The sequence below is a fragment of the Anomaloglossus baeobatrachus genome, chromosome 5 (genome assembly GCF_048569485.1).
Source record: "Anomaloglossus baeobatrachus isolate aAnoBae1 chromosome 5, aAnoBae1.hap1, whole genome shotgun sequence".
Taxonomy (NCBI): Eukaryota; Metazoa; Chordata; class Amphibia; order Anura; family Aromobatidae; genus Anomaloglossus; species Anomaloglossus baeobatrachus.
The window spans coordinates 348,911,874-348,936,182 of NC_134357.1; the positions used below are offsets into that span (position 1 = coordinate 348,911,874).

The 24,309-nt window shown below is 50.6% G+C and overlaps 1 protein-coding gene across 3 annotated transcripts in view; it reads left to right on the top strand.

The window, feature by feature from the left end:
- The window catches only part of RBM39 (RNA binding motif protein 39), a 134,342-nt gene that overhangs the window by 91,468 nt on the left and 18,565 nt on the right, over positions 1-24,309 (top strand). For all 3 annotated transcript variants that reach the window (XM_075349896.1, XM_075349895.1, XM_075349897.1), the window contains 3 exons: positions 13,153-13,230; positions 18,219-18,275; positions 18,453-18,485. In XM_075349896.1, coding sequence (XP_075206011.1) covers positions 13,153-13,230; positions 18,219-18,275; positions 18,453-18,485 — 168 coding nt within the window. The remainder of the gene's footprint in view (positions 1-13,152; positions 13,231-18,218; positions 18,276-18,452; positions 18,486-24,309) is intronic.

The following is a 24,309-nucleotide window of genomic DNA, read 5'->3' on the forward strand; positions in this document are numbered from 1 at the left end:
ACGGGGATGCCATAGTGAACGACCTTATTGCGTCCATCAATCGTATGTTGGATATTTCTCCCTCAGCTCCTCCGGTGGAGGAGTCAGCTTCACAGCAGGAGAAATTCCGTTTCAGGTTTCCCAAGCGTACACAGAGTATGTTTCTGGACCACTCTGATTTCAGAGAGGCAGTCCAGAATCACCATGCTTGTCCAGATAAGCGTTTTTCTAAGCGCCTTAAGGATACACGTTATCCCTTTCCCCCTGACGTGGTCAAAAGTTGGGCTCAGTGTCCCAAAGTGGATCCTCCAATCTCCAGACTGGCAGCTAGATCCATACTTGCAGTGGAAGACGGGGCTTCACTCAAAGATGCCACTGACAGGCAGATGGAGCTCTGGTTGAAATCCATCTATGAAGCTATCGGCGCTTCTTTTGCCCCAGCATTCGCAGCCGTATGGGCGCTGCAAGCTATCTCAGCAGGTCAAGCGCAAATCGACGCAGCCACACGCACGTCCGCGCCACAGGTGGCGTCCATAACCACACAGACTTCGGCATTTGCGTCTTACGCTATTAATGCTGTTCTGGACTCTGCGAGCCGTACGGCGGTTGCAGCCACCAATTCGGTGGTACTCCGCAGGGCCTTGTGGCTACGGGAATGGAAGGCAGATTCTGTTTCCAAAAAGCGCTTAACCAGTTTGCCAATTTCTGCCAACCGATTGTTTGGCGAGCGTTTGGATGAAATCATCAAACAATCCAAGGGAAAGGATACATCCTTACCCCAGCCCAAACCGAAAATACCCCAACAGAGGAGGGGGCAGTCGAGTTTTCGGTCCTTTCGGGGCGCGGGCAGGTCCCAATTCTCCTCGTCCACAGGGCCTCAGAAAGATCAAAGGAACTCTGATGCATGGCGGTCTAAGTCACGTCCTAAAAAGGCCACCGGAGGTGCCGCTACCAAAGCGGCTTCCTCATGACTTTCGGCCTCCCCACTCCGCATCTTCGGTCGGTGGCAGGCTCTCCCGCTTTTGCGACACCTGGCTGCCACGGGTAAAAGACCGTTGGGTGAGAGACATTCTGTCTCACGGTTACAAGATAGAGTTCACCTCTCGTCCCCCGACTCGATTCTTCAGGTCATCCCCGCCTCCCGAGCGAGCCGAGGCTCTTCTGCAGGCGCTGGGCACTCTGAAGGCAGAAGGAGTGGTGGTCCCTGTTCCTATTCAGCAACAGGGTCACGGTTTTTACTCCAATTTGTTTGTGGTCCCAAAGAAGGACGGGTCTTTCCGTCCTGTCCTGGACCTGAAACTTCTCAACAAACACGTAAAGACCAGGCGGTTCCGGATGGAATCCCTCCGCTCCGTCATCGCCTCAATGTCCCAAGGAGATTTCCTTGCATCGATCGATATCAAGGATGCATATCTCCACGTACCGATTGCTCCAGAACACCAGCGCTTCTTGCGCTTCGCCATAGAAAATGAACACCTGCAGTTCGTGGCACTGCCGTTCGGCCTGGCAACAGCCCCACGGGTTTTCACCAAGGTGATATCTACTGTAGTAGCGGTCCTCCACTCTCAGGGTCACTCGGTGATCCCGTACTTGGACGATCTGTTGATCAAGGCACCCTCTCTAGAGGCATGCCAACACAGCCTCGACGCTACCCTGGAGACTCTCCAGAGTTTCGGGTGGATCATCAATTTTCCAAAGTCAAATCTGACACCGGCCCAATCGCTGACATATCTTGGCATGGAGTTTCATACCATCTCAGCGATAGTGAAGCTTCCACTGATCAAGCAGCGGTCACTACAGACAGGGGTACAATCTCTCCTTCAAGGCCAGTCACACCCCTTGAGGCGCCTCATGCACTTCCTGGGGAAGATGGTGGCAGCAATGGAGGCAGTTCCGTTCGCGCAGTTTCACCTGCGTCCACTTCAATGGGACATCCTACGCAAATGGGACAGGAAGCCGACGTCCCTCGACAGGAACGTCTCTCTCTCTCTCAGGCGACCAAAGCTTCCCTTCGGTGGTGGCTTCTTCCCACTTCATTATCGAAGGGGAAATCCTTCCTACCCCCATCCTGGGAGGTGGTCACGACGGACGCGAGTCTGTCAGGGTGGGGAGCGGTTTTTCTCCACCACAGGGCTCAGGGTACGTGGACCCAGCAAGAGTCCTCGCTTCAGATCAATGTTCTGGAAATACGGGCAGTGTATCTTGCCCTGAAGGAGTTCCAGCAGTGGCTGGAAGGCAAGCAGATCAGAATTCAGTCGGACAATTCCACAGCGGTGGCATACATCAATCACCAAGGCGGCACACGCAGTCGGCAAGCCTTCCAGGAAGTCCGGCGGATTTTGATGTGGGTGGAAGCCACGGCCTCCACCATATCTGCAGTTCACATTCCAGGCGTGGAAAACTGGGAAGCAGATTATCTCAGTCGCCAGGGCATGGACGCAGGGGAATGGTCCCTTCACCCGGACGTGTTTCAGGAGATCTGTTGCCGCTGGGGGGTGCCAGACGTCGACCTCATGGCGTCCCGGCACAACAACAAGGTACCGGCATTCATGGCACGGTCTCAAGATCCCAGAGCTCTGGCGGCAGACGCCTTAGTTCAGGATTGGTCGCAGTTTCAACTCCCTTATGTGTTTCCACCTCTGGCACTGTTGCCCAGAGTGTTACGCAAGATCAGGGCCGACTGCCGCCGCGCCATCCTCGTCGCTCCAGACTGGCCGAGGAGGTCGTGGTACCCGGATCTGTGGCATCTCACGGTGGGCCAACCGTGGGCACTACCAGACCGTCCAGACTTGCTGTCTCAAGGGCCGTTTTTCCATCTGAATTCTGCGGCCCTCAACCTGACTGTGTGGCCATTGAGTCCTGGATCCTAGCGTCTTCAGGGTTATCTCAAGACGTCATTGCCACTATGAGACAGGCTAGGAAACCAACGTCCGCCAAGATCTACCACAGGACGTGGAAGATATTCCTATCTTGGTGCTCTGATCAGGGATTTCTTTGTCGCTCCATTGGGAGACCCAGACAATTGGGTGTATAGCTATTGCCTCTGGAGGCCACACAAAGTATTACACTTAAAAGTGTAAGGCCCCTCCCCTTCTGGCTATACACCCCCAGTGGGATCACTGGCTCACCAGTTTTGTGCTTTGTGCGAAGGAGGCAACACATCCACGCATAGCTCCACTTTTTAGTCAGCAGCAGCTGCTGACTATGTCGGATGGAAGAAAAGAGGACACATATAGTGTCCCCAGCATGCTCCCTTCTCACCCCACTGTATGTCGGAGGTGTTTGTAAGGTTGAGGTACCCATTGCGGGTACGGCGGCAGGAGCCCACATGCTGATTCCTTCCCCATCCCTTTTTACAGGGCTCTGGGTGAAGTGGGATTTACCGGTCTCCAGGCACTGAGACCGTGCTCCATCTACAGCCCCTGGAGAAGATGCTGGATGGAGCGGAGTACATCAGGGACATGGCCCTGCTTCCTCAAGGTACTCTGTGTCCCCGTGCATTTGGCGCTCACACCGCAGCATGCTGGGTGTTGTAGTGCGCCGGGGGACATCAGCGCTGCGGCGCCTGTGCCATGGCCTCATTCAGCTTTGCTGAAGCAGGCTCACTTATGGGAATTGGTCGCGCCGGCCGCTGGGACTGCGGCGCGGCTGGCACTTGTAGTGCGCCGGGGACTTCAGCGCGGCCTGCGCTTTTACGGCGGCCGCGCTGATAACTAGAGTCCCCGGCTTTTGCGGCCTGCTTCCGTTCGTTCCCGCCCCCAGACCTGCCAGTCAGGAGAGGGGCGGGACGCTGGCCACTTCCAGGAATCGGTCGCGCCGGCCGCTGGCAGCGGCGCGGCTGGCACTTGTGGTGCGCCGGGGACTTCAGCGCGGCCCGCGCTTTTACGGCGGCCGCGCTGATAACTAGAGTCCCCGGCTTCTGGGCCTAGTCTCCCTTCGTTACCGCCCACAGCCCTGACAGTCAGGGTAGGGGCGTGACGCTGCATAGAGCAGAGCTGAGAGCTGGAGTATGTTTTGCATACTCCACCCCTCTCACTGTGTGCACTGTGAATCCGGATTCCCGCACTTTCTCAGGCACGCCCACGGCTTCCTTCTCTACAAGGACACCGGCAGCCATTAGTGTCAGTTTCTGTACGATACAGAGACAAGTGTGGAAGACCCTGGCATTCTGATAGTCACACAATCGCTGTAACAGGCGTTAAGCAGCACCTGTGGTGCTAACCCCACTAGGGCAGAAGTGCACTTATAGATATGCTTGTACTATATACATTGCACTGTTTGGTCGCACGTTGTATATACCCTCCTGGATTATGCGGAGGAGTTATCAGCATATTCTCTGTGTAAAACAAAGGTGCAGAACCACATGTTTTTCTATACAGCTGGTACAGCATGTACGGCTATACGGCCGGCAGGTACATAGACTCCCATTGTATGCACTAATGGCCAGGGGATGAGGACGGTGTCTGCAGTATTTACTGACAGTTTTTCTGAGACTATGGCTATGATACTAGAAGCCTAGCAGTCCGGACATGTCTCTCACAATATGGGCACTGTTGAATCATTGATCCATGGCCCCCCTCAGTGTGAATAACTAACAGCTCCGGGAATGTCACACGCATCCCAGAGTCACGGCTCTGCACGGACGTCAGTCCCAGACAGCCTAAGTGGGCTCGCTATGAGCGGCCTCGGTTTCATCAGGGTCCTAACAGAAGGACTCGCTGTGTAATGAGGCGGAAGTAGCGGCTCAGGATTCTGATCCTGAGACCGCTCTCAATCTGGATACACCTGATTGTGACGCCATAGTAAATAATCTTATAGCGTCCATCTATAGAATGTGGGTTATTTCTCACAGCTCCTCCAGTGGAGGAGTCAGCTTCACGTATTTTTCTGGACCACTCTGCCTTCAGAGAGGCAGTCCAGGAACACCACGCTTATCCAGATATGCGCTTCTCCAAACGGCTTAGGATACACGTTATCCCTGTCCCCTGACTTGGTCAAGGACTGGACCCAATGTCCCGAGCGGCATCCTCCAATCTCCAGGCTTGTAGCTAGATCCATAGTTGCAGTGGGAGATGGAACTGCAAACTCAAAGATGCCACTGACAGACAGATGGATCTCTGGTCGAAAGCCATCTATGAGGCTGTCGGCGCACCGTTGGCTCCGGCATTCTCTCCCTTGGGGCACTCCAAGCTATTTCAGCTTGTCTTACACAGATTGACACGGTTACACGTACATCTGTGCCGCAGGTGGCATCCTTAACCTCTCAAATGTCTGCATTTGTTTCTTACGCGATTCAGGTTGTCCTGGACTCTGCGAACCGTGCGGCGGTAGCCTCCGCTACTCCGTGTTTTTAAGCAGAGCCTGGTCTGCTCGTTAAGTGAATGGAAGGCAGATTCTGCTTCCAAAAAAGGTTGCCTAACCAGTTGCCTTTTTCTGCTGACCGACTGTTTGGTGAGCGTTGGATGTAACCATCAAACAGTCCAGGGGTAAGGATTCATCCTTTCCTCAGCCCGGACACAACAAACCCCAACAGAGCAAGAGGCAGTCGGGGTTTTCGGCCTTTTCGAGGCTCGGGCAGGTCCCATTTTTCCTCGTCCAATGTGGACTCAAAAGGATCAGAGGAGCTAAGATTCTTAGCGGGCTCAGTCTCGCCCAAAAAAGCGACAGTCTGAAAACCCGCTTCCAAGGCGGCTTCCTCATGACTTGCGGCCTCGGTCGGTAGCAGGCTCTCCCGCCTTGGCGATATTTAGCTGCCATAGGTCAATGACCATTGAGTGTGAGACATTCTGTCTCACGGGTACAGGATAGAGCTCACTTCTCGTCCTCCAACTCGATTCTTCAGAATTTCTCCACCTCCCGGCCGGGCCGCTGCTCTTCTGCAAACAGGGTGCACTCTATAGGCAGAAAGAGTGATGACCCCCGTTCCTCTTCAGGAACAAGGTCACGGTTTTTACCCCAAATTCTTTGCGGTACCTATAACAACGGGCCGTTCCGTCCCGTTCTGGATCTAAAAATGCTCAGCAAGCTCGTGGACACCAGGCGGTTCCGGATGGAATCCCTCCGCCATGTCATCGCCTCAAGGTCCCAAGGATATTTCCTAGCATCATTAGGCATCAAGGATGCTTATCCACACGTGCCGATTGATCCAGAGCACTAGCGTTTCTACGCTTCGTTATAGGAGACGAACACCCTCTGTTCGTAGCTCTACCTTCCGGCTAGCGACAGTCCAACTGGTCTTCGCCAAGATCAGGGCAGCAGTAGTCACAGTCCTGCACTCTCAGGGTCACTCTGTGGTCCCGTATTTAGACGGTCTACTTGTCAAGGCACTCTCTTAGGAAACATGCCAACACTGCCCGAACGTTGCGCTGGAGACTCTCTAGAGTTTTGGGTGGATCATCAACTTTTTAAAGTCAGATCCGACCCCGACCCTATCGATAACATATCTAGGCATAGAGTTTCTTACTCTCTCAGCGATAGTGAAGCTGCCGCTAGACAAACAGCATTCACTACGGGCTGCAAGCTCTTCTTTAAGAACCAGTCGCACACATTGAGACGCCTCATGCACTTCCTACGTAAGATGGTAGCAATGGAGGCAGTTCCTTTCGCGCAGTTTTACTGCGTCCACTACAATGGGACATTCTCCGCCAATGGGACGAGGAGTCGACGTCCCTCAACAGAGTCGTCGTTCTTTCTCAGGCGGCCAAGGAATCTCTACGGTGGTGGCTTCTTCTCACCTCTTGGTCAAAAAGAAGGTCCTTCCTATCCCCGTCCTGGGCGATAGTTACGACAGACGCGAGTCTATCAGGGTGGGGAGCAGTTTTTCTCCACTACAGCGCTCAGGGTACGTGGACTCAGCAAGAGTCCACTCTTCAGATCAATGTTCTTGAACACAGAGCAGTGTATCTTGCCCTACAATCCTTCCAACAGCGGCTGGAAAGCAAGCATATCCGACTTCAGTCGGACAGCTCCACAGCGGTGGCATACATCAACCACCAAGGAAGAACGCGCAACCGGCAAGCCTTCCAGGAAGTCCGGCAGGTTCTGATGTGGGTGGAAGACACGGCATCCACCATATCCACAATTCACATCCCAAGTGTGGAAACTAGGAAGCTGACTTCCTAAGTCGCTGAGGTGTGGCCGAAAGAGTATGGTCTCCTCACCCGGACGGGTTTCAGGAGATCTGGCGCCGCTGACAGAGGCCGGACGTCGATCTAATGGCGTCACGGCACAACAACAATGTGCCAGCTTCATGGCACGGTTTCACAATCATCGAGCTCTGGCGGCAAACGCCTTAGTTCAGCATTGGTCGCAGTTCCAGCTACCTTAGGTGCCACCTCTGGCATTGTTGCCCAGAGTACTGCGCTAGATCAAGACCGACTGCGGCTGCGCCATCCTCGTCGCTACAAATTGGCCGAGGATGTTGTGGTACTCGGTTCTGTGGTGCCTCACGGTAGGCTAACCGGGGGCACTACCAGACCAATCAGACTGGCTGTCTCAAGGGCCATTCTTCCATTTGAATTCTACGGCCCTCAACCGGATGGTGTGGCATTGAGTCCTGGAACCTAGTGTCGTCAGGATTACCTCAGGACGTGGTTGCCACCATGAGACAGGCTAGCATACCAACGTCCGCCAAGATTGACCACAGGACGTGGAAGATGTTCTTATCTCGGTGCTCGGCGCAGGGTGTTTCTCCCTGGCCGGTTGCATCGTCTATGTTTCCTTCCTTCCTGCAATCTAGGTAGGAAAATGGGTTGTCGCTCAGTTCCCTTTAGGGACAAGTCTCAGCGCTATCTGTATTTTTTCAGAAACGACGACTTCCTCAGGTACGCACGTTCCTACGGGGAGTTTGTCTTCTCAGCACTCCGTACAAGCGGCCGTTAGAGCCCTGAGATCTGAACAAGGTTCTAATTGCTCTCCAGATGCCGCCTTTCGAGCCTTTGAAGGATGTCTCCCTTCCCGTTTTTCACGGGAAGTGGCCTTCTAGTAACGGTCTCGTCTCTTAGGAGAGTTTCCGAGCTAGCAACGCTCTCATACAAACTCCCTTCCTGGTCCTTCACCAGGACAGGGTAGTTCTGCGTCCGGTTCCGGAATTTCTCCCTAAGGTGGTATCCCATTTTCATATCAATCAGGATATCACCTCACCTTCTTTGTGTCCTCGTCCAGTCCATCAATTTCAGAAAGATTTGCAATATGTTGGTTCTGGTGAGAGCACTCAGGTTCTACTTCCCGCATGGCGCTCCTGCGCCACCCGGATGCACTCTTTGTCCTTGTCGCTGGTCGGCGTAAACAGTCGCAAGCTTCCAGATCCACCCTTGCTCGGGGGCTCGAGGAACCAATTCTTGAAACCTACAGTTCTACTGGGCTTCTGGTTCTCTCAAGGCCGAAGGCCCATTCTACCAGAGCCGTGGGTGCATCCTGGGCATTACGGCACCAGGCTACGGCTCAGCAGGTGTGTCAGGCACCCACCTGGTCGAGTCTACTTACTTTTACCAAGCATTATCAGATGCATACCTACGCTTCGGCAGACGCCAGCCTAGGTAGATAAGTCATTCAGGCGGCGGTTGGCCACCTGTAGGAGAGGGCCGTTTGACGGCCCTATCATGAGGTATTCTTTTACCCACCCAGGGATTGCTTTTGGACATCCCAATTGTCTGGGTCTCCCAATGGAGCGACAAAGAAGAAGGGAATTTTGTTTACTTACCGTAAATTCCTTTTCTTCTAGCTCCAATTGGGAGACCCAGCACCCGCCCTGTTTTCTCGGGGTTTTTCTGTTTTTTCGGGTACACATGTTGTTCATGTGGTATGGTTCAGTTCTCCGATGTTTCCTCGGATTGAATTGGTCTTTAAACCAGTTATTGGCTTTCCTCCTTCTTGCTTTGGCACTAAAACTGGTGAGCCAGTGATCCCACTGGGGGTGTATAGCCAGAAGGGGAGGGGCCTTACACTTTTAAGTGTAATACTTTGTGTGGCCTCCAGAGGCAATAGCTATACACCCAATTGTCTGGGTCTCCCAATTGGAGCTAGAAGAAAAGGAATTTACGGTAAGTAAACAAAATTCCCTTCTTTCTCCCTGGCCATTTGCATTGCCCAGTTTTCTTTCCTTTCTTCAATCAGGATTGGAAAAAGGTTTGTCGCTCGGCTCCCTTAAGGGACAAGTCTCAGCGCTCTCTGTGTTCTTTCAGAAGCGTCTTGCCAGGCTTTCTCAGGTACGCACGTTCCTGCAGGGGGTTTGTCACATTGTCCCTCCTTACAGGCGGCCGTTAGCACCCTGGGATCTGAACAGGGTTCTGATGGCCCTTCAGAAGGCACCTTTTGAGCCTTTGAAGGATATTTCTTTCTCGCATTTCGCAGAAGGTGGTCTTCCTAGTAGCAGTCACATCACTTCGGAGAGTGTCTGAGCTAGCAGCGTTGTCATGCAAGGCTCCTTTCCTGGTGTTTCACCAGGACAAGGTGGTGCTGCGCCCGGTTCCGGAATTCCTTCCTAAGGTGGTATCCACCTTTCATCTCAATCAGGATATCTCCTTACCTTCTTTTTGTCCTCATCCAGTTCATCAATGTGAAAGGGATTTGCATTTGTTAGATCTGGTGAGAGCGCTCAGAATCTACATTTCCCGTACGGCGCCCCTGCGCCGCTCGGAGGCACTCTTTGTCCTTGTCGCTGGTCAGCGTAAGGGGTCACAGGCTTCCAAATCCACCCTGGCTCGGTGGATCAAGGAACCAATTCTCGAAGCCTACCGTTCTTCTGGACTTCCGGTTCCCTCAGGGCTAAAGGCCCATTCTACCAGAGCCGTGGGTGCGTCCTGGGCTTTACGGCACCAGGCTACGGCTCAGCAGGTGTGCCAGGCGGCTACCTGGTCGAGCCTGCACACTTTCACCAAACACTATCAGGTGCATACCTATGCTTCGGCGGATGCCAGCCTAGGTAGACGAGTCCTTCAGGCGGCGGTTGCCCACCTGTAGGAACGGGCCGTTTTACGGCTCTATTATGAGGTATTATTTTACCCACCCAGGGACAGCTTTTGGACGTCCCAATTGTCTGGGTCTCCCAATGGAGCGACAAAGAAGAAGGGAATTTTGGTTACCCACCGTAAATTCCTTTTCTTCTAGCTCCAATTGGGAGACCCAGCACCCGCCCTGTTCCCTTCGGGCTGTTGTTTTTTCGTGTACACATGTTGTTCATGTTGAATGGTTTCAGTTCTCCGAAATTTCTTCGGATTGAAGTTACTTTAAACCAATTTATTTGCTTTCCTCCTTCTTGCTTTTGCACTAAAACTGAGGAACCCGTGATGCACGGGGGGTGTATAGGCAGAAGGGGAGGGGCTTTACACTTTTAAGTGTAATACTTTGTGTGGCCTCCGGAGGCAGAAGCTATACACCCAATTGTCTGGGTCTCCCAATTGGAGCTAGAAGAAAAGGAATTTACGGTAAGTAAACAAAATTCCCTTCATTTCACTGTAGCATTACGGGGGGTTTTTGCAACATTGCATATAAAAATCAATAAGAGGCGATTAAAACATTGTAACTACGCCAATATGGTATCGGTATAGAAAAAAATCAGCTCAGGGCGCAAAATAATAAGCACTCAAACAGCCCCATATCCCAGAAAATGAAAATGTTGTGTGTCTCGTAACATAACGACACAATTAAAACATTTTTACAAATTTTGGGGGGAAAAAATGTCGCCACTTAAATTTAAAAAACAAAACTATACATCTTTGGTATCTACTTTTACTGACCTGGAGAATCCTATTGCCAGGTCAGCTTTACCATATAGTGAACATGTAAGTAAGAGGAAAAGAAAACCCAAAACTTGTGGATTGCACTTTTATTTGTAATTTCACCACACTTGGATTTTTTTCCCCATTTCCAGTACAGTAGTCAGATGAAACTGTTTCATTCAAAAATACAACTCTTCCGACATAACACAAGCCATCATACGGCTATATTGATAAAAAAAATAATCTTCTGACGCTCTTGGAAGGAGGACAAAACTGAAAATGGCAAGTCCTTAAAGGGGTTAAAGAACCACAAAGTGGACTTCTGCATCAAAGGTTTTAATTGAATGAGTAGTACAGGTTCATTTTAGCGGTCATTAATTATAAAATCGTGCCGACAGGTTGTCTTTAAGTTAAAGTCAACTGTTTCCTATTTTTTTAATTTCTGCTTTCCCTTTCTCCCCTGTTTTCTCATAAAACAGGATTAAATTGTTGGTAGTATATACATGTTTCTATGCCACTGAGTCATAGAATGTATTGCATAAAATGTTTATATGAGCTTGAGTCCAGCCAGTAAAATACTTAAGCGGGGGAATGTGAACATGTCATCAAGAAGTAATGCAGAACAGATCGATATGATGAGGAAAAGGGGGAATTAAGGAGCTTGGGGGCTGAAGTGGAAAGTACTGGTCAGCAGAGAACATAAGCAAAACAAATCTAAGCATACTGTTGACAAAGTTGATCGTTGGGAGTTGAAAATTGTGTGAGATCGAGAAGTTTGGTACTGATAGGCAGGATACGTAGTATGGAAACGACAGCAGGCCAAGTTCTATCCATTCTGTAAGGTAATGTAGATGATGCTGTTAGTAAGGCCTCACTCCCACTCTTAATATGGGCGAGTATAATCAGATAAAACATCAGATTCTCTCGCACCAATGTTTAACAGTAAGGCAGTGTTCATCTGTGAGGTTTTGTTTGTTTTGGGGTTTTTTTCTTGTTTTTTACCCCTCGTGCTGAATCTGCATGAGAAAAAATTGCTGCATTTAGCAGTGGGTCTCTGATCACATATACCCCGTGTGAACCACCAGATGGACTGTCCTTGGATGACCTCTGAGTCCAGTGTGATATACAGAGACAGACCATTACTCTCTCCTTATCTTCAACTGTGAGTGAATTATCGCATGTGAGAGAATCCGATCGTGTTAGCATGATACTCTGCTCACGCTCGCAGGAGAGCTTGAGACAAGTGTCATTAGCATATCTCATCAGATTCTCTAGCATCAGATGCTATATGTTAATGTGAGCGAGGCCTAAGGGTGCGTGCCCACGATCAGTGTTTTGGATGTAGCGTGTTTTCACTGCGTCCAAACTCTGCGTTGTACAGTACAAGCATAGTAGATGGGATTTCTAGAAATCCCATGCTCACTGTGCTTGTGTTTTCCGCAGCAAACACTGACCTGCGGTGCGGCTTTCCAAGCCACAGCATGTCAATTATTTGTGGATTCGCATGTGTCCACCGTAAGGAGAATACAAGCGAAAAACCACAGCGCACTGAACCCTGATCGACCCCCGCAGGTCAGTTCCCACTGTGTCCAGGATGCAGCGAGTCCTGATCGTGAACACATACTTTAAGGCTATGTGCCCACGGGGAAAGTGTTCTGCAGATATATCCGCAGGAGCTCCCAGAAAACCACAGCACTACTTTGTCTGCTTTAATGCTGTGGTTGTATTGTGGAATGTCCTGCGGATATGCTGTGGGCATTCTGCATTGAGTATACAGTACCATGGCTTCGGCACTGCATCCTCAATGCAGAACAAGTGCTGGAGTGTTGGGGGGGAGATTATACCTCCATCACTTAGCACATCACTCTCCGGCCGTGTCTGTCAGTGTCTGCACTTTGCAGGAGAAGGTGGGTGGACCTGAACTAGCTCCGGCTGTCACATGACCAGAGCTCGTGCAGGCCCCGCCCACCACCTCCTGCTCCTGGCTCCACCGAGCTCCTCTCCACCGGAGGAAGTGACTCCGGTGTCTTCAATCAAGGCAGATAAGTATGGGTTTGTGCTGAAAAAATCCGCAGGAATAATTCACATGCTGCAGATTTTTCCGCAGGGAAATCCGTACTATTTTTGCTGCAGAAAAAAACGCAGCATGGGCACAGCACTCTCCAAATGCCATAGAAATGGCTGGGGACTCGCTAAACTGGATTTTTGAGAAATCCGCGTAATTTCTACAAAAAAATAGCGGCAAATTTTCCTCAGCATGGGCACATAGCCTAATAGTCAGGTTAGGTTCTCATTTACACTTGAAGAGAACTAAGAGACCTCTGTCCAGTCCGGGGTAATGGGATGATGATGCTAGGCAAACAAGAAAATATCACACTGAAGAGCTAGGGGAACTTCTTTCTAATACAGTGTTGCGTGATAGTGAGGTATAATGAATTATTTTTCTTTTTGGCAGGCACTGGATTGCAGATACCTCCTGCCGCACAGCAAGCGTTACAGATGAGTGGTTCTTTGGCCTTTGGTGCTGTTGCAGGTATCTGCCCTTACTTCTGATCACTGTTTGTTTTTAAATTGTACCTTAAGTGGTATAGAAAAGCAATTCTAATTTAGGTTTTTGCAAAGAATAGTTCTATTCTGATACTTGGCTATACGAATTCTAAACTGCAGCCCTCCAGCAGGGAGATAGCTGTATGTGAGCTGGCTCTGTTGCATCCTCCTCCACTGGAGTCTTCTGGATTTTGATATTGCTGCTTATAGGCAGAATAGCCTCGATTTTTACCTTGAAGTTCTGTAATGTTGTGTCTTGTTGTGTTTTTTGTTTTTTTTTTTTCTTACGTAACTGCAGTTACTATAGCCATTTCATGACCAGGCAAATTTTCAGTTTTGCGATTTTCATGAGCCTATAATTTTTATTCTTTCTTTGTCGCTCCATTGGGAGACCCAGACAATTGGGTGTATAGCTATTGCCTCTGGAGGCCACACAAAGTATTACACTTAAAAGTGTAAGGCCCCTCCCCTTCTGGCTATACACCCCCAGTGGGATCACTGGCTCACCAGTTTTGTGCTTTGTGCGAAGGAGGCAACACATCCACGCATAGCTCCACTTTTTAGTCAGCAGCAGCTGCTGACTATGTCGGATGGAAGAAAAGAGGACACATATAGTGTCCCCAGCATGCTCCCTTCTCACCCCACTGTATGTCGGAGGTGTTTGTAAGGTTGAGGTACCCATTGCGGGTACGGCGGCAGGAGCCCACATGCTGATTCCTTCCCCATCCCTTTTTACAGGGCTCTGGGTGAAGTGGGATTTACCGGTCTCCAGGCACTGAGACCGTGCTCCATCTACAGCCCCTGGAGAAGATGCTGGATGGAGCGGAGTACATCAGGGACATGGCCCTGCTTCCTCAAGGTACTCTGTGTCCCCGTGCATTTGGCGCTCACACCGCAGCATGCTGGGTGTTGTAGTGCGCCGGGGGACATCAGCGCTGCGGCGCCTGTGCCATGGCCTCATTCAGCTTTGCTGAAGCAGGCTCACTTATGGGAATTGGTCGCGCCGGCCGCTGGGACTGCGGCGCGGCTGGCACTTGTAGTGCGCCGGGGACTTCAGCGCGGCCTGCGCTTTTACGGCGGCCGCGCTGATAACTAGAGTCCCCGGCTTTTGCGGCCTGCTTCCGTTCGTTCCCGCCCCCAGACCTGCCAGTCAGGAGAGGGGCGGGACGCTGGCCACTTCCAGGAATCGGTCGCGCCGGCCGCTGGCAGCGGCGCGGCTGGCACTTGTGGTGCGCCGGGGACTTCAGCGCGGCCCGCGCTTTTACGGCGGCCGCGCTGATAACTAGAGTCCCCGGCTTTTGCGGCCTGCTTCCGTTCGTTCCCGCCCCCAGACCTGCCAGTCAGGAGAGGGGCGGGACGCTGGCCACTTCTATGAATCGGTCGCGCCGGCCGCTGGAACTGCGGCGCGGCTGGCACTTGTGGTGCGCCGGGGACTTCAGCGCGGCCCGCGCTTTTACGGCGGCCGCGCTGTTAACTCGAGTCCCCGGCTTCTGGGCCTAGTCTCCCTTCGTTACCGCCCACAGCCCTGACAGTCAGGGTAGGGGCGTGACGCTGCATAGAGCAGAGCTGAGAGCTGGAGTATGTTTTGCATACTCCACCCCTCTCACTGTGTGCACTGTGAATCCGGATTCCCGCACTTTCTCAGGCACGCCCACGGCTTCCTTCTCTACAAGGACACCGGCAGCCATTAGTGTCAGTTTCTGTACGATACAGAGACAAGTGTGGAAGACCCTGGCATTCTGATAGTCACACAATCGCTGTAACAGGCGTTAAGCACCACCTGTGGTGCTAACCCCACTAGTGCAGAAGTGCACGTATAGATATGCTTGTACTATATACATTGCACTGTTTGGTCGCACGTTGTATATACCCTCCTGGATTATGCGGAGGAGTTATCAGCATATTCTCTGTGTAAAACAAAGGTGCAGAACCACATGTTTTTCTATACAGCTGGTACAGCATGTACGGCTATACGGCCGGCAGGTACATAGACTCCCATTGTATGCACTAATGGCCAGGGGATGAGGACGGTGTCTGCAGTATTTACTGACAGTTTTTCTGAGACTATGGCTATGATACTAGAAGCCTAGCAGTCCGGACATGTCTCTCACAATATGGGCACTGTTGAATCATTGATCCATGGCCCCCCTCAGTGTGAATAACTAACAGCTCCGGGAATGTCACACGCATCCCAGAGTCACGGCTCTGCACGGACGTCAGTCCCAGACAGCCTAAGTGGGCTCGCTATGAGCGGCCTCGGTTTCATCAGGGTCCTAACAGAAGGACTCGCTGTGTAATGAGGCGGAAGTAGCGGCTCAGGATTCTGATCCTGAGACCGCTCTCAATCTGGATACACCTGATTGTGACGCCATAGTAAATAATCTTATAGCGTCCATCTATAGAATGTGGGTTATTTCTCACAGCTCCTCCAGTGGAGGAGTCAGCTTCACGTATTTTTCTGGACCACTCTGCCTTCAGAGAGGCAGTCCAGGAACACCACGCTTATCCAGATATGCGCTTCTCCAAACGGCTTAGGATACACGTTATCCCTGTCCCCTGACTTGGTCAAGGACCGGACCCAATGTCCCGAGCGGCATCCTCCAATCTCCAGGCTTGTAGCTAGATCCATAGTTGCAGTGGGAGATGGAACTGCAAACTCAAAGATGCCACTGACAGACAGATGGATCTCTGGTCGAAAGCCATCTATGAGGCTGTCGGCGCACCGTTGGCTCCGGCATTCTCTCCCTTGGGGCACTCCAAGCTATTTCAGCTTGTCTTACACAGATTGACACGGTTACACGTACATCTGTGCCGCAGGTGGCATCCTTAACCTCTCAAATGTCTGCATTTGTTTCTTACGCGATTCAGGTTGTCCATGGTCTCCTCACCCGGACGGGTTTCAGGAGATCTGACGCCGCTGACAGAGGCCGGACGTCGATCTAATGGCGTCACGGCACAACAACAATGTGCCAGCTTCATGGCACGGTTTCACAATCATCGAGCTCTGGCGGCAAACGCCTTAGTTCAGCATTGGTCGCAGTTCCAGCTACCTTAGGTGCCACCTCTGGCATTGTTGCCCAGAGTACTGCGCTAGATCAAGACCGACTGCGGCCGCGCCATCCTCGTCGCTACAAATTGGCCGAGGATGTTGTGGTACTCGGTTCTGTGGTGCCTCACGGTAGGCTAACCGGGGGCACTACCAGACCAATCAGACTGGCTGTCTCAAGGGCCATTCTTCCATGGTGTGGCATTGAGTCCTGGAACCTAGTGTCGTCAGGATTACCTCAGGACGTGGTTGCCACCATGAGACAGGCTAGCATACCAACGTCCGCCAAGATTGACCACAGGACGTGGAAGATGTTCTTATCTCGGTGCTCGGCGCAGGGTGTTTCTCCCTGGCCGGTTGCATCGTCTATGTTTCCTTCCTTCCTGCAATCTAGGTAGGAAAATGGGTTGTCGCTCAGTTCCCTTTAGGGACAAGTCTCAGCGCTATCTGTATTTTTTCAGAAACGACGACTTCCTCAGGTACGCACGTTCCTACGGGGAGTTTGTCTTCTCAGCACTCCGTACAAGCGGCCGTTAGAGCCCTGAGATCTGAACAAGGTTCTAATTGCTCTCCAGATGCCGCCTTTCGAGCCTTTGAAGGATGTCTCCCTTCCCGTTTTTCACGGGAAGTGGCCTTCTAGTAACGGTCTCGTCTCTTAGGAGAGTTTCCGAGCTAGCAACGCTCTCATACAAACTCCCTTCCTGGTCCTTCACCAGGACAGGGTAGTTCTGCGTCCGGTTCCGGAATTTCTCCCTAAGGTGGTATCCCATTTTCATATCAATCAGGATATCACCTCACCTTCTTTGTGTCCTCGTCCAGTCCATCAATTTCAGAAAGATTTGCATCTGTTGGTTCTGGTGAGAGCACTCAGGTTCTACTTCCCGCATGGCGCTCCTGCGCCACCCGGATGCACTCTTTGTCCTTGTCGCTGGTCGGCGTAAACAGTCGCAAGCTTCCAGATCCACCCTTGCTCGGGGGCTCGAGGAACCAATTCTTGAAACCTACAGTTCTACTGGGCTTCTGGTTCTCTCAAGGCCGAAGGCCCATTCTACCAGAGCCGTGGGTGCATCCTGGGCATTACGGCACCAGGCTACGGCTCAGCAGGTGTGTCAGGCACCCACCTGGTCGAGTCTACTTACTTTTACCAAGCATTATCAGATGCATGCCTACGCTTCGGCAGACGCCAGCCTAGGTAGATAAGTCATTCAGGCGGCGGTTGGCCACCTGTAGGAGAGGGCCGTTTGACGGCCCTATCATGAGGTATTCTTTTACCCACCCAGGGATTGCTTTTGGACATCCCAATTGTCTGGGTCTCCCAATGGAGCGACAAAGAAGAAGGGAATTTTGTTTACTTACCGTAAATTCCTTTTCTTCTAGCTCCAATTGGGAGACCCAGCACCCGCCCTGTTTTCTCGGGGTTTTTCTGTTTTTTCGGGTACACATGTTGTTCATGTGGTATGGTTCAGTTCTCCGATGTTTCCTCGGATTGAATTGGTCTTTAAACCAGTTATTGGCTTTCCTCCTTCTTGCTTTGGCACTAAAACTGGTGAGCCAGTGATCCCACTGGGGGTGTATAGCCAGAAGGGGAGGGGCCTTACACTTTTAAGTGTAATACTTTGTGTGGCCTCCAGAGGCAATAGCTATACACCCAATTGTCTGGGTCTCCCAATTGGAGCTAGAAGAAAAGGAATTTACGGTAAGTAAACAAAATTCCCTTCTTCATGGACATGGCTATAAACTATGCGATTTACTTATTTATTTTTTTTATACAAAATGAGTTTTAATTTTGAAAAACACAATTTTACCTTATTGTACTGAAAAATAAGCAGAAAAATTGTGTGGTAAATAAAAACACAATTTTGGCTTTTTTTTGTTATGGTTTTCATTGATGGTAATAAAAAAAATGATTTGGCAATATTCTTCTCCAGGTGATTTTGGCGATGCTAAGCTTCTCAACTATGGAGCGGTGGATTTTATAAATAAAGGTACAGATTGTCTTCTCTTTTCTAAAAGCTACATGATGATATAAGTGGTTTGGGGCTAGGGGGGTTAAAATCATTGTTTTCCATGTAGGGGGTTAATTTGCTTATTTTACATTGAGATGTAGCTTTTGCATGCTTGTGTTAATTGTTATTCTTTTTTTTTTTTATATATATACATAGATCTTCAGTCAAGAATTTCACAACAAAGTGAAGGTTCGTAGCCCACTTTTTTTCCCCCTACTTCCTCACTCTCCACTATGATCAATTGAAGTTCATAGCATGCACTATATGGCCAGTTTTAGATTTTGCAAATTTGTGTAAAACATAAAAAAAAGAGGCTTTTCAGCAGTCCGCTGACATGTAATTGATTTTTCCTAATACACTACTCAAAAAAGTTAATGTTTGGCTTTCTGTTTGAAACTTCAGGATGATCTCTAACCTTTTCAGGTGACCTTAATGTGACTTTCTCTAATCTTTTGAATGCAAATGTCCAACTGTTCAGTGTTTCAGTACTTTTTGCTAGAATTGCTGTTCTCTAACAAAAAGCTTAATGGCAAAATTCACAACAGGTGTTTAATGCATAATGACTCGCCCAATAAATTTCGGGATTCAATTAGAATTGGTATTTAAACAGTTCACCCCAACAGTTTATTAGCAGTTCCTCAACATTGTGAGGCATCAATCAGGATGTTCAGGTGGAAGGGGCCACTGAGCTTAGTGTCAGTGTCATCAGCAGGTTGCAACAGAGACACTGGAAGTCACAGGCATAGAATTGGACGTCCTTTGGCCACATTCCACACTGACTGCTTAATTGTGAACAGTACCCTTCGGAACCATATGATGAATGCCATGCAACTCCAGGCACATTTAAGGGAGGTGAGACTCCCAACTCTCACCAAAACTGTTAACATCATCATCTATGTGCTAAATGACCTGCAATGGTACCAGACCACACCACCAGACGCAAGTGTCATCGTCTTGCTGGACAAGGGACCAGTAGGTCTCAGACCTGTTCATTGATGAAAGTTTATTCACGCTGTGCAGAAATGATGGCGCCACCAATGTTGGGAGACCTCAAGGAGAGTGCTATGCATAAGCCACTGTTGTCACCAGACAAGCCTTTGGTGGTGAGGTTAGTGTGTGCAGATGTGTTTAGTCAATACAGAACTACCCTGCACTTTGTGAATGGTACAGTGACAAGCCACTACTTGATAATCATTAATCCAGTAATTTTGCCTAATTTTATCCTCATGACCAACAATGCTCCTCCTGCTCATTAAGGTTGCACCATTAGGGAACGGCTGCTGGAGACTGAGATGCCTCCAATGGAGTGGCCTGCACTTTCTCCGGACCTGAATCCCATAGGAAACCTATGTGATCAGCTGAGTCGCCATGTAGAGGCTCGATACACTGTACCCCAGAACCTTAACCTGAGCGCCAACCTTCAAGAAGAGTGGGATGCCATGCCTCAGCAGACAATAACTTGACTTGTGAACATGAGATGTCGTTGTCAAGCTGTAATTGATGCTCAAGGCTACATAAGTTAAAGGCGTTGTCCGACATAAACTCAAACATTTTTGGTAAACTAATCTGTGCTGTATTGTCATATAAACCACCCCTACATTGTTATTTTTTGTTTTCTAACTTTTTTTCCTCTTGAATTATCCCTTTAGTCTCTGCAGCTCTTTGTTTGCATTCAGCTCCAGCAAACATAACTTCCTGTGCTAAACCTGACAGTCCGAGCTGGCACCGCCCAGCCTCAGTGTCCAGCCCTGCCCCCTCTGCCCGCCCCCTGCACACACACATTCATGTCAGTATTCTGCCCCAGCACCTGACCTGTTATCACTCTAGCAATGGAAACAGCCCCACATCGGGCTCTGCACCCCCCACTCACGCACACGTGGGGCTCTGCACCCCCCCCCCCCACTCACGCACACGTGGGGCTCTGCACCCACACACACGTGGGGCTTTGCGCTGCGCTCCCTCTCATCACTACTTTCAAATGTATCGGCATCACAGATGCTGATACATTTGAATGTGCGATCCTGAGCAGGGGGCCCGTTGCTGGCAGTGACACCGTGGGCAGCCGCCACCAGGCCCCTCCCCTCAGCTCACGTGTCCCACAGCCGTGCCGGGGAAGGTTGCGGGGAGAGTGCGGGGGAATGTGTGGGAGGGTGTATGAAAGGGGGGCGGGGACTCCATGGACCGTACCCGCCCAGCAGGGCGGCAACATGCTGTTCCCAGATTTGCATGTCAACATGGTCCTGCCCATATTGACATGAAATGACCGGAAGCAGCAAAATCGCAGCAGGAGCGGTCACATGACCACTCTGAGCCAGGGGAGAGGGGCTGACAGCAGGGCAGGTAAGTGGTCTCTATCTACTTACCTGCCCCAATGTAGCCCAATAGGGAAATTACAAAGTCAAAATAAGCTGGATAACCCCTTTTAAGACCTTGATATATTTTGGGGAGTTATACCCACCACTGTTATATTTTGTTTCAATAACTTGTTTGAGATGAGGAAATTGCCATCTTCATGCTTCTACTTAAATGCCTTAATTCCATGATAAAATATCACTGTAGTGTAAACTTTTTACTTGTTATGGAAGTTTCACCCAAAAGCCAAATATTCCTAACTTTGTGAGTAGTGTATATTGTGCACTTGCCACAAATTTCTGCCGTGGATTTAACCTATTGATGTAAAGGGGGATATCTGCTTGACTTTTTTTTTTTTTTTTTGTTTTGTACATCTTGCTAAATTGTAATTTTGTCATCATATTCCACAGCACTTTATAATTGAGGGATATATGTACAGGCAGATATTACAAAGTAACAGACAGTTCAGCAAATACAAGAGTGAGGACCCTGTCCAAAAGCTTACAATCTAAAAAGGAAACTGGACACAATAGGTGGAATGTGCTTGTTATGTTTTGTCCAACCATCATAATGGGAGTTATGAAAGCTGCTTAACTTGTCATCAGCCTGTATCAGTCTTAGTAGTTAGTTACCAAGTGCTATTGGGTGCATAGAAAGTGTGGAGACAGATGAATAGGAGGGAGTGCATTCTGAAAAAATATTTAAAGGGAAAGAGGGGAGTTAGATTAGGGTGGTAGTGAGCCTTTCGAAAGTGATGCTTTTAAAAGGAACCGATTACCAGTTTTTTCACTATTAAAGTAAAAGTATCACCTGCAGCTCCTGTGCTGCATTCTATGAAGGTGCACCTTGTTCCCTGACTCCCCTTGCAGACCCCGAAAATATCTTTATAAAAGCTGACAGCCACTTGTGCTCATTACATGTGTGGCTCAGATGGACGTCCTCTTTTTCGACTCCTTTCCCCCCTCCTGCCGCTGTTCGCCGTATTTCCTTTGACGCCTCCGTCATCATCCATGTTGCTCTTTCAAATCTCGCGCTTGTGCAGTCATGTCTGCTCGTGCAAGCGCAGTTCGCTCTGCCATATCACAGGCGGAGCAGAAAACATAGCTGCCCTCGCGCACGCCAATGAGCTATTTGCGCAGGCGCGAGATTACGGTCGGCGCTGTGCATGGCGTCACTGCGTCGTTCTCGTAACTGGCCTAATCCGCGTGCCTGTAGCTCACCGGTGCGTGTGAGGGCAGCTGTTTTCTGCTCTGCCCGCGATATGGCAGAGCGAACTGCGCTTGCGCAAGCGGACATGACTGCACAGGCGTGAGAGTTGAAAGAGCAACGTGGATGATGACAGAGGCGTCATCACATCAATCAAGAAAGGAGGACGGCGAACAGCGGCAGGAGGGGGGAAAGGAGTCGGAAAGATAGATTTTTGTGTACTCACCGTAAAATCTCTTTCTCTGAGTCTTCATTGGGGGACACAGGACCATGGGTTATGCTGCTGTCACTAGGAGGCTGACACTACGTAAACAGAAAAAGTTAGGTCCTCCCCAGCAGTATAACCCCTGAGCCGGAGGCGGGCTCAATCAGTTTAGTGCACAAGCAGTAGGAGAACCAAACAATCCTAGATAAGATAAGGAAAAAAACTATAACCAATTAGACGTGCGACCAATGGCCTGGGAATATGGCCACTGAGGCAACAGACAGGTAAAATGTAATCCAAAAAACACAAGCAGGGTGGGTGCTGTGTCCCCCAATGAAGACTCAGAGAAAGAGATTTTACGGTGAGTACACAAAAATCTATCTTTCTCCATCGTTTCATTGGGGGACACAGGACCATGGGATGTCCAAAAGCAGTCCCTGGGTGGGAAGAGAACCATCACCGGAGATCGGTAGGAAACCGCTTCGTCCTGTCGGGCTTGACCCAGACCTACAAGTACCTACTTTGTTACAGGTGTGCTACTGCCGCCCGCAAAGATAACGGCAAGACTGGCCTCTGCCAAAGCTTGGGTGTGACCTGATAGGAACTAGTAAAGATCTGCCGACTAGACCAGGTGGTGGCCCGGCAGACCTCGGTCCATCAACGTCTGTAGTCCAATCATCCAAGAGACTCCCCTTGGACGGTAGAAAAAACGGCGGAGGTCCGTCTTCCATGCGATAGGCTTTACCTATGACGGAAGGATCCCTGTGGAAATCTTAGCCCTGGGCGCCGGCATGCGCCACCTGGGACCGGGTGAAAAGATGAACTGTCCTGAAAAGATGAACTGACTGTCGGAGTAAACCGAAAAGTGCGGTCCTGAGGGCACAACCTACTGAGGGCTCGTACCAGTTCAGGAAAGAACTAGGCCCTTTTCAGGCTGAGAGAAGGTACTAGAACCGAACCCGAAAACCCAAACTCCTTATCTGGAAGGAAGGCGGGCTGCCTTGGACCGAAGGGAGGGTAGTGGCCGGAGCACCCCCCTTGCCCTGCTGGAGGACCCGGAAAAAAAGGGGGGGAACAAAGGCAACAAGAGAGAGCTGTCCGCCCTGATGCCCCTTGAAAACAAGGAGACGGCCACGAGGAGCCCACCTATTCAAACAGGTGGGAGTAATAAGCACTCGGAAAGGCTCAAACCGAGAGCCGTGAGGTGAACCCATCGCTAGGTTAAGGTCCCACGTTACTAGTGGACTGCGATGCCGCCGAGCCAGATGGACGCTTCTCTGCGTGAAACACCTTGGTCGTGGGACGAGAAGTGATAAGCCTCTGAAACCGAAATGACCGCGTAGACACCAGGCCCCTAGAGGGACGCGCTAGAAAGCCACATCCAGACCTGACTGCCAGCATGGCAGTAGTGCAGGAAGGGAGAGAGCGAAGAGAAGATGTGCTCCTTACACCCCGGAGGAACGCCACACGTGTGGTAATACATCGTCGAGGGAACCGGCTCCCCGGTCTCCAACATTGTCTGCATCCTTCTTGCCAACCGGCCTCTGCGAGCTAGAACCCGGGATCCGTTCTTAAGGTCGTCAAACTTAGGGCTTCTAAGTCCTGGTGGCAGAGAGGGCCCGACACGGAAAAACTGGACGGTCTGGAAAGCGCCACAGGGCATCTGCGAGTGGATTGAGTGAGTTCTGTGAACTATGCTCGCCTGGGCCCCTCCATAGCCACCTTCTGCCTTGGTCCATCTTGAGAACGCTCGAGATCATGGGAAGCCGTGGGAAGATGCCCAAGAAAATGAATGAACCGGCCTCACAGCCGGCGAGGGCGTCGTCACCTAGCGCAGAGAAGGGGGCACCCTAGACGCGCCGTTGACTAGAAAGCTGGATCGGGGGGCCAATAGGACCACGACTGGAGGTCTTCCTTCTTCGTAGATCTGGCTGGAGACTTCCCTGTTGAGGAGCCATTTTGCCTAGGCGAGGCCCCTCCTGCTGAGAAAAAACGGCCGTCCAAACGTCCACGGTAGGGATGTGTACTGCCGAGATTAGAGAGCGATGAGATCCGGCCCAGAGCAAGATCTTCTTGACCTCTTCCTTTGTCATGACACTTCCTGCGCCTCCCTGGTGGATGATGCACGCCACCGCTGTGGCATGGTCCGACTGGAACCTGACCGGAACAACCTCGCCCAGTGAAGAAAACGTAACCGGTCTAACCGGATGGATCTGAAATCTGGAATGCTGAAGGGGAGACCACACACAA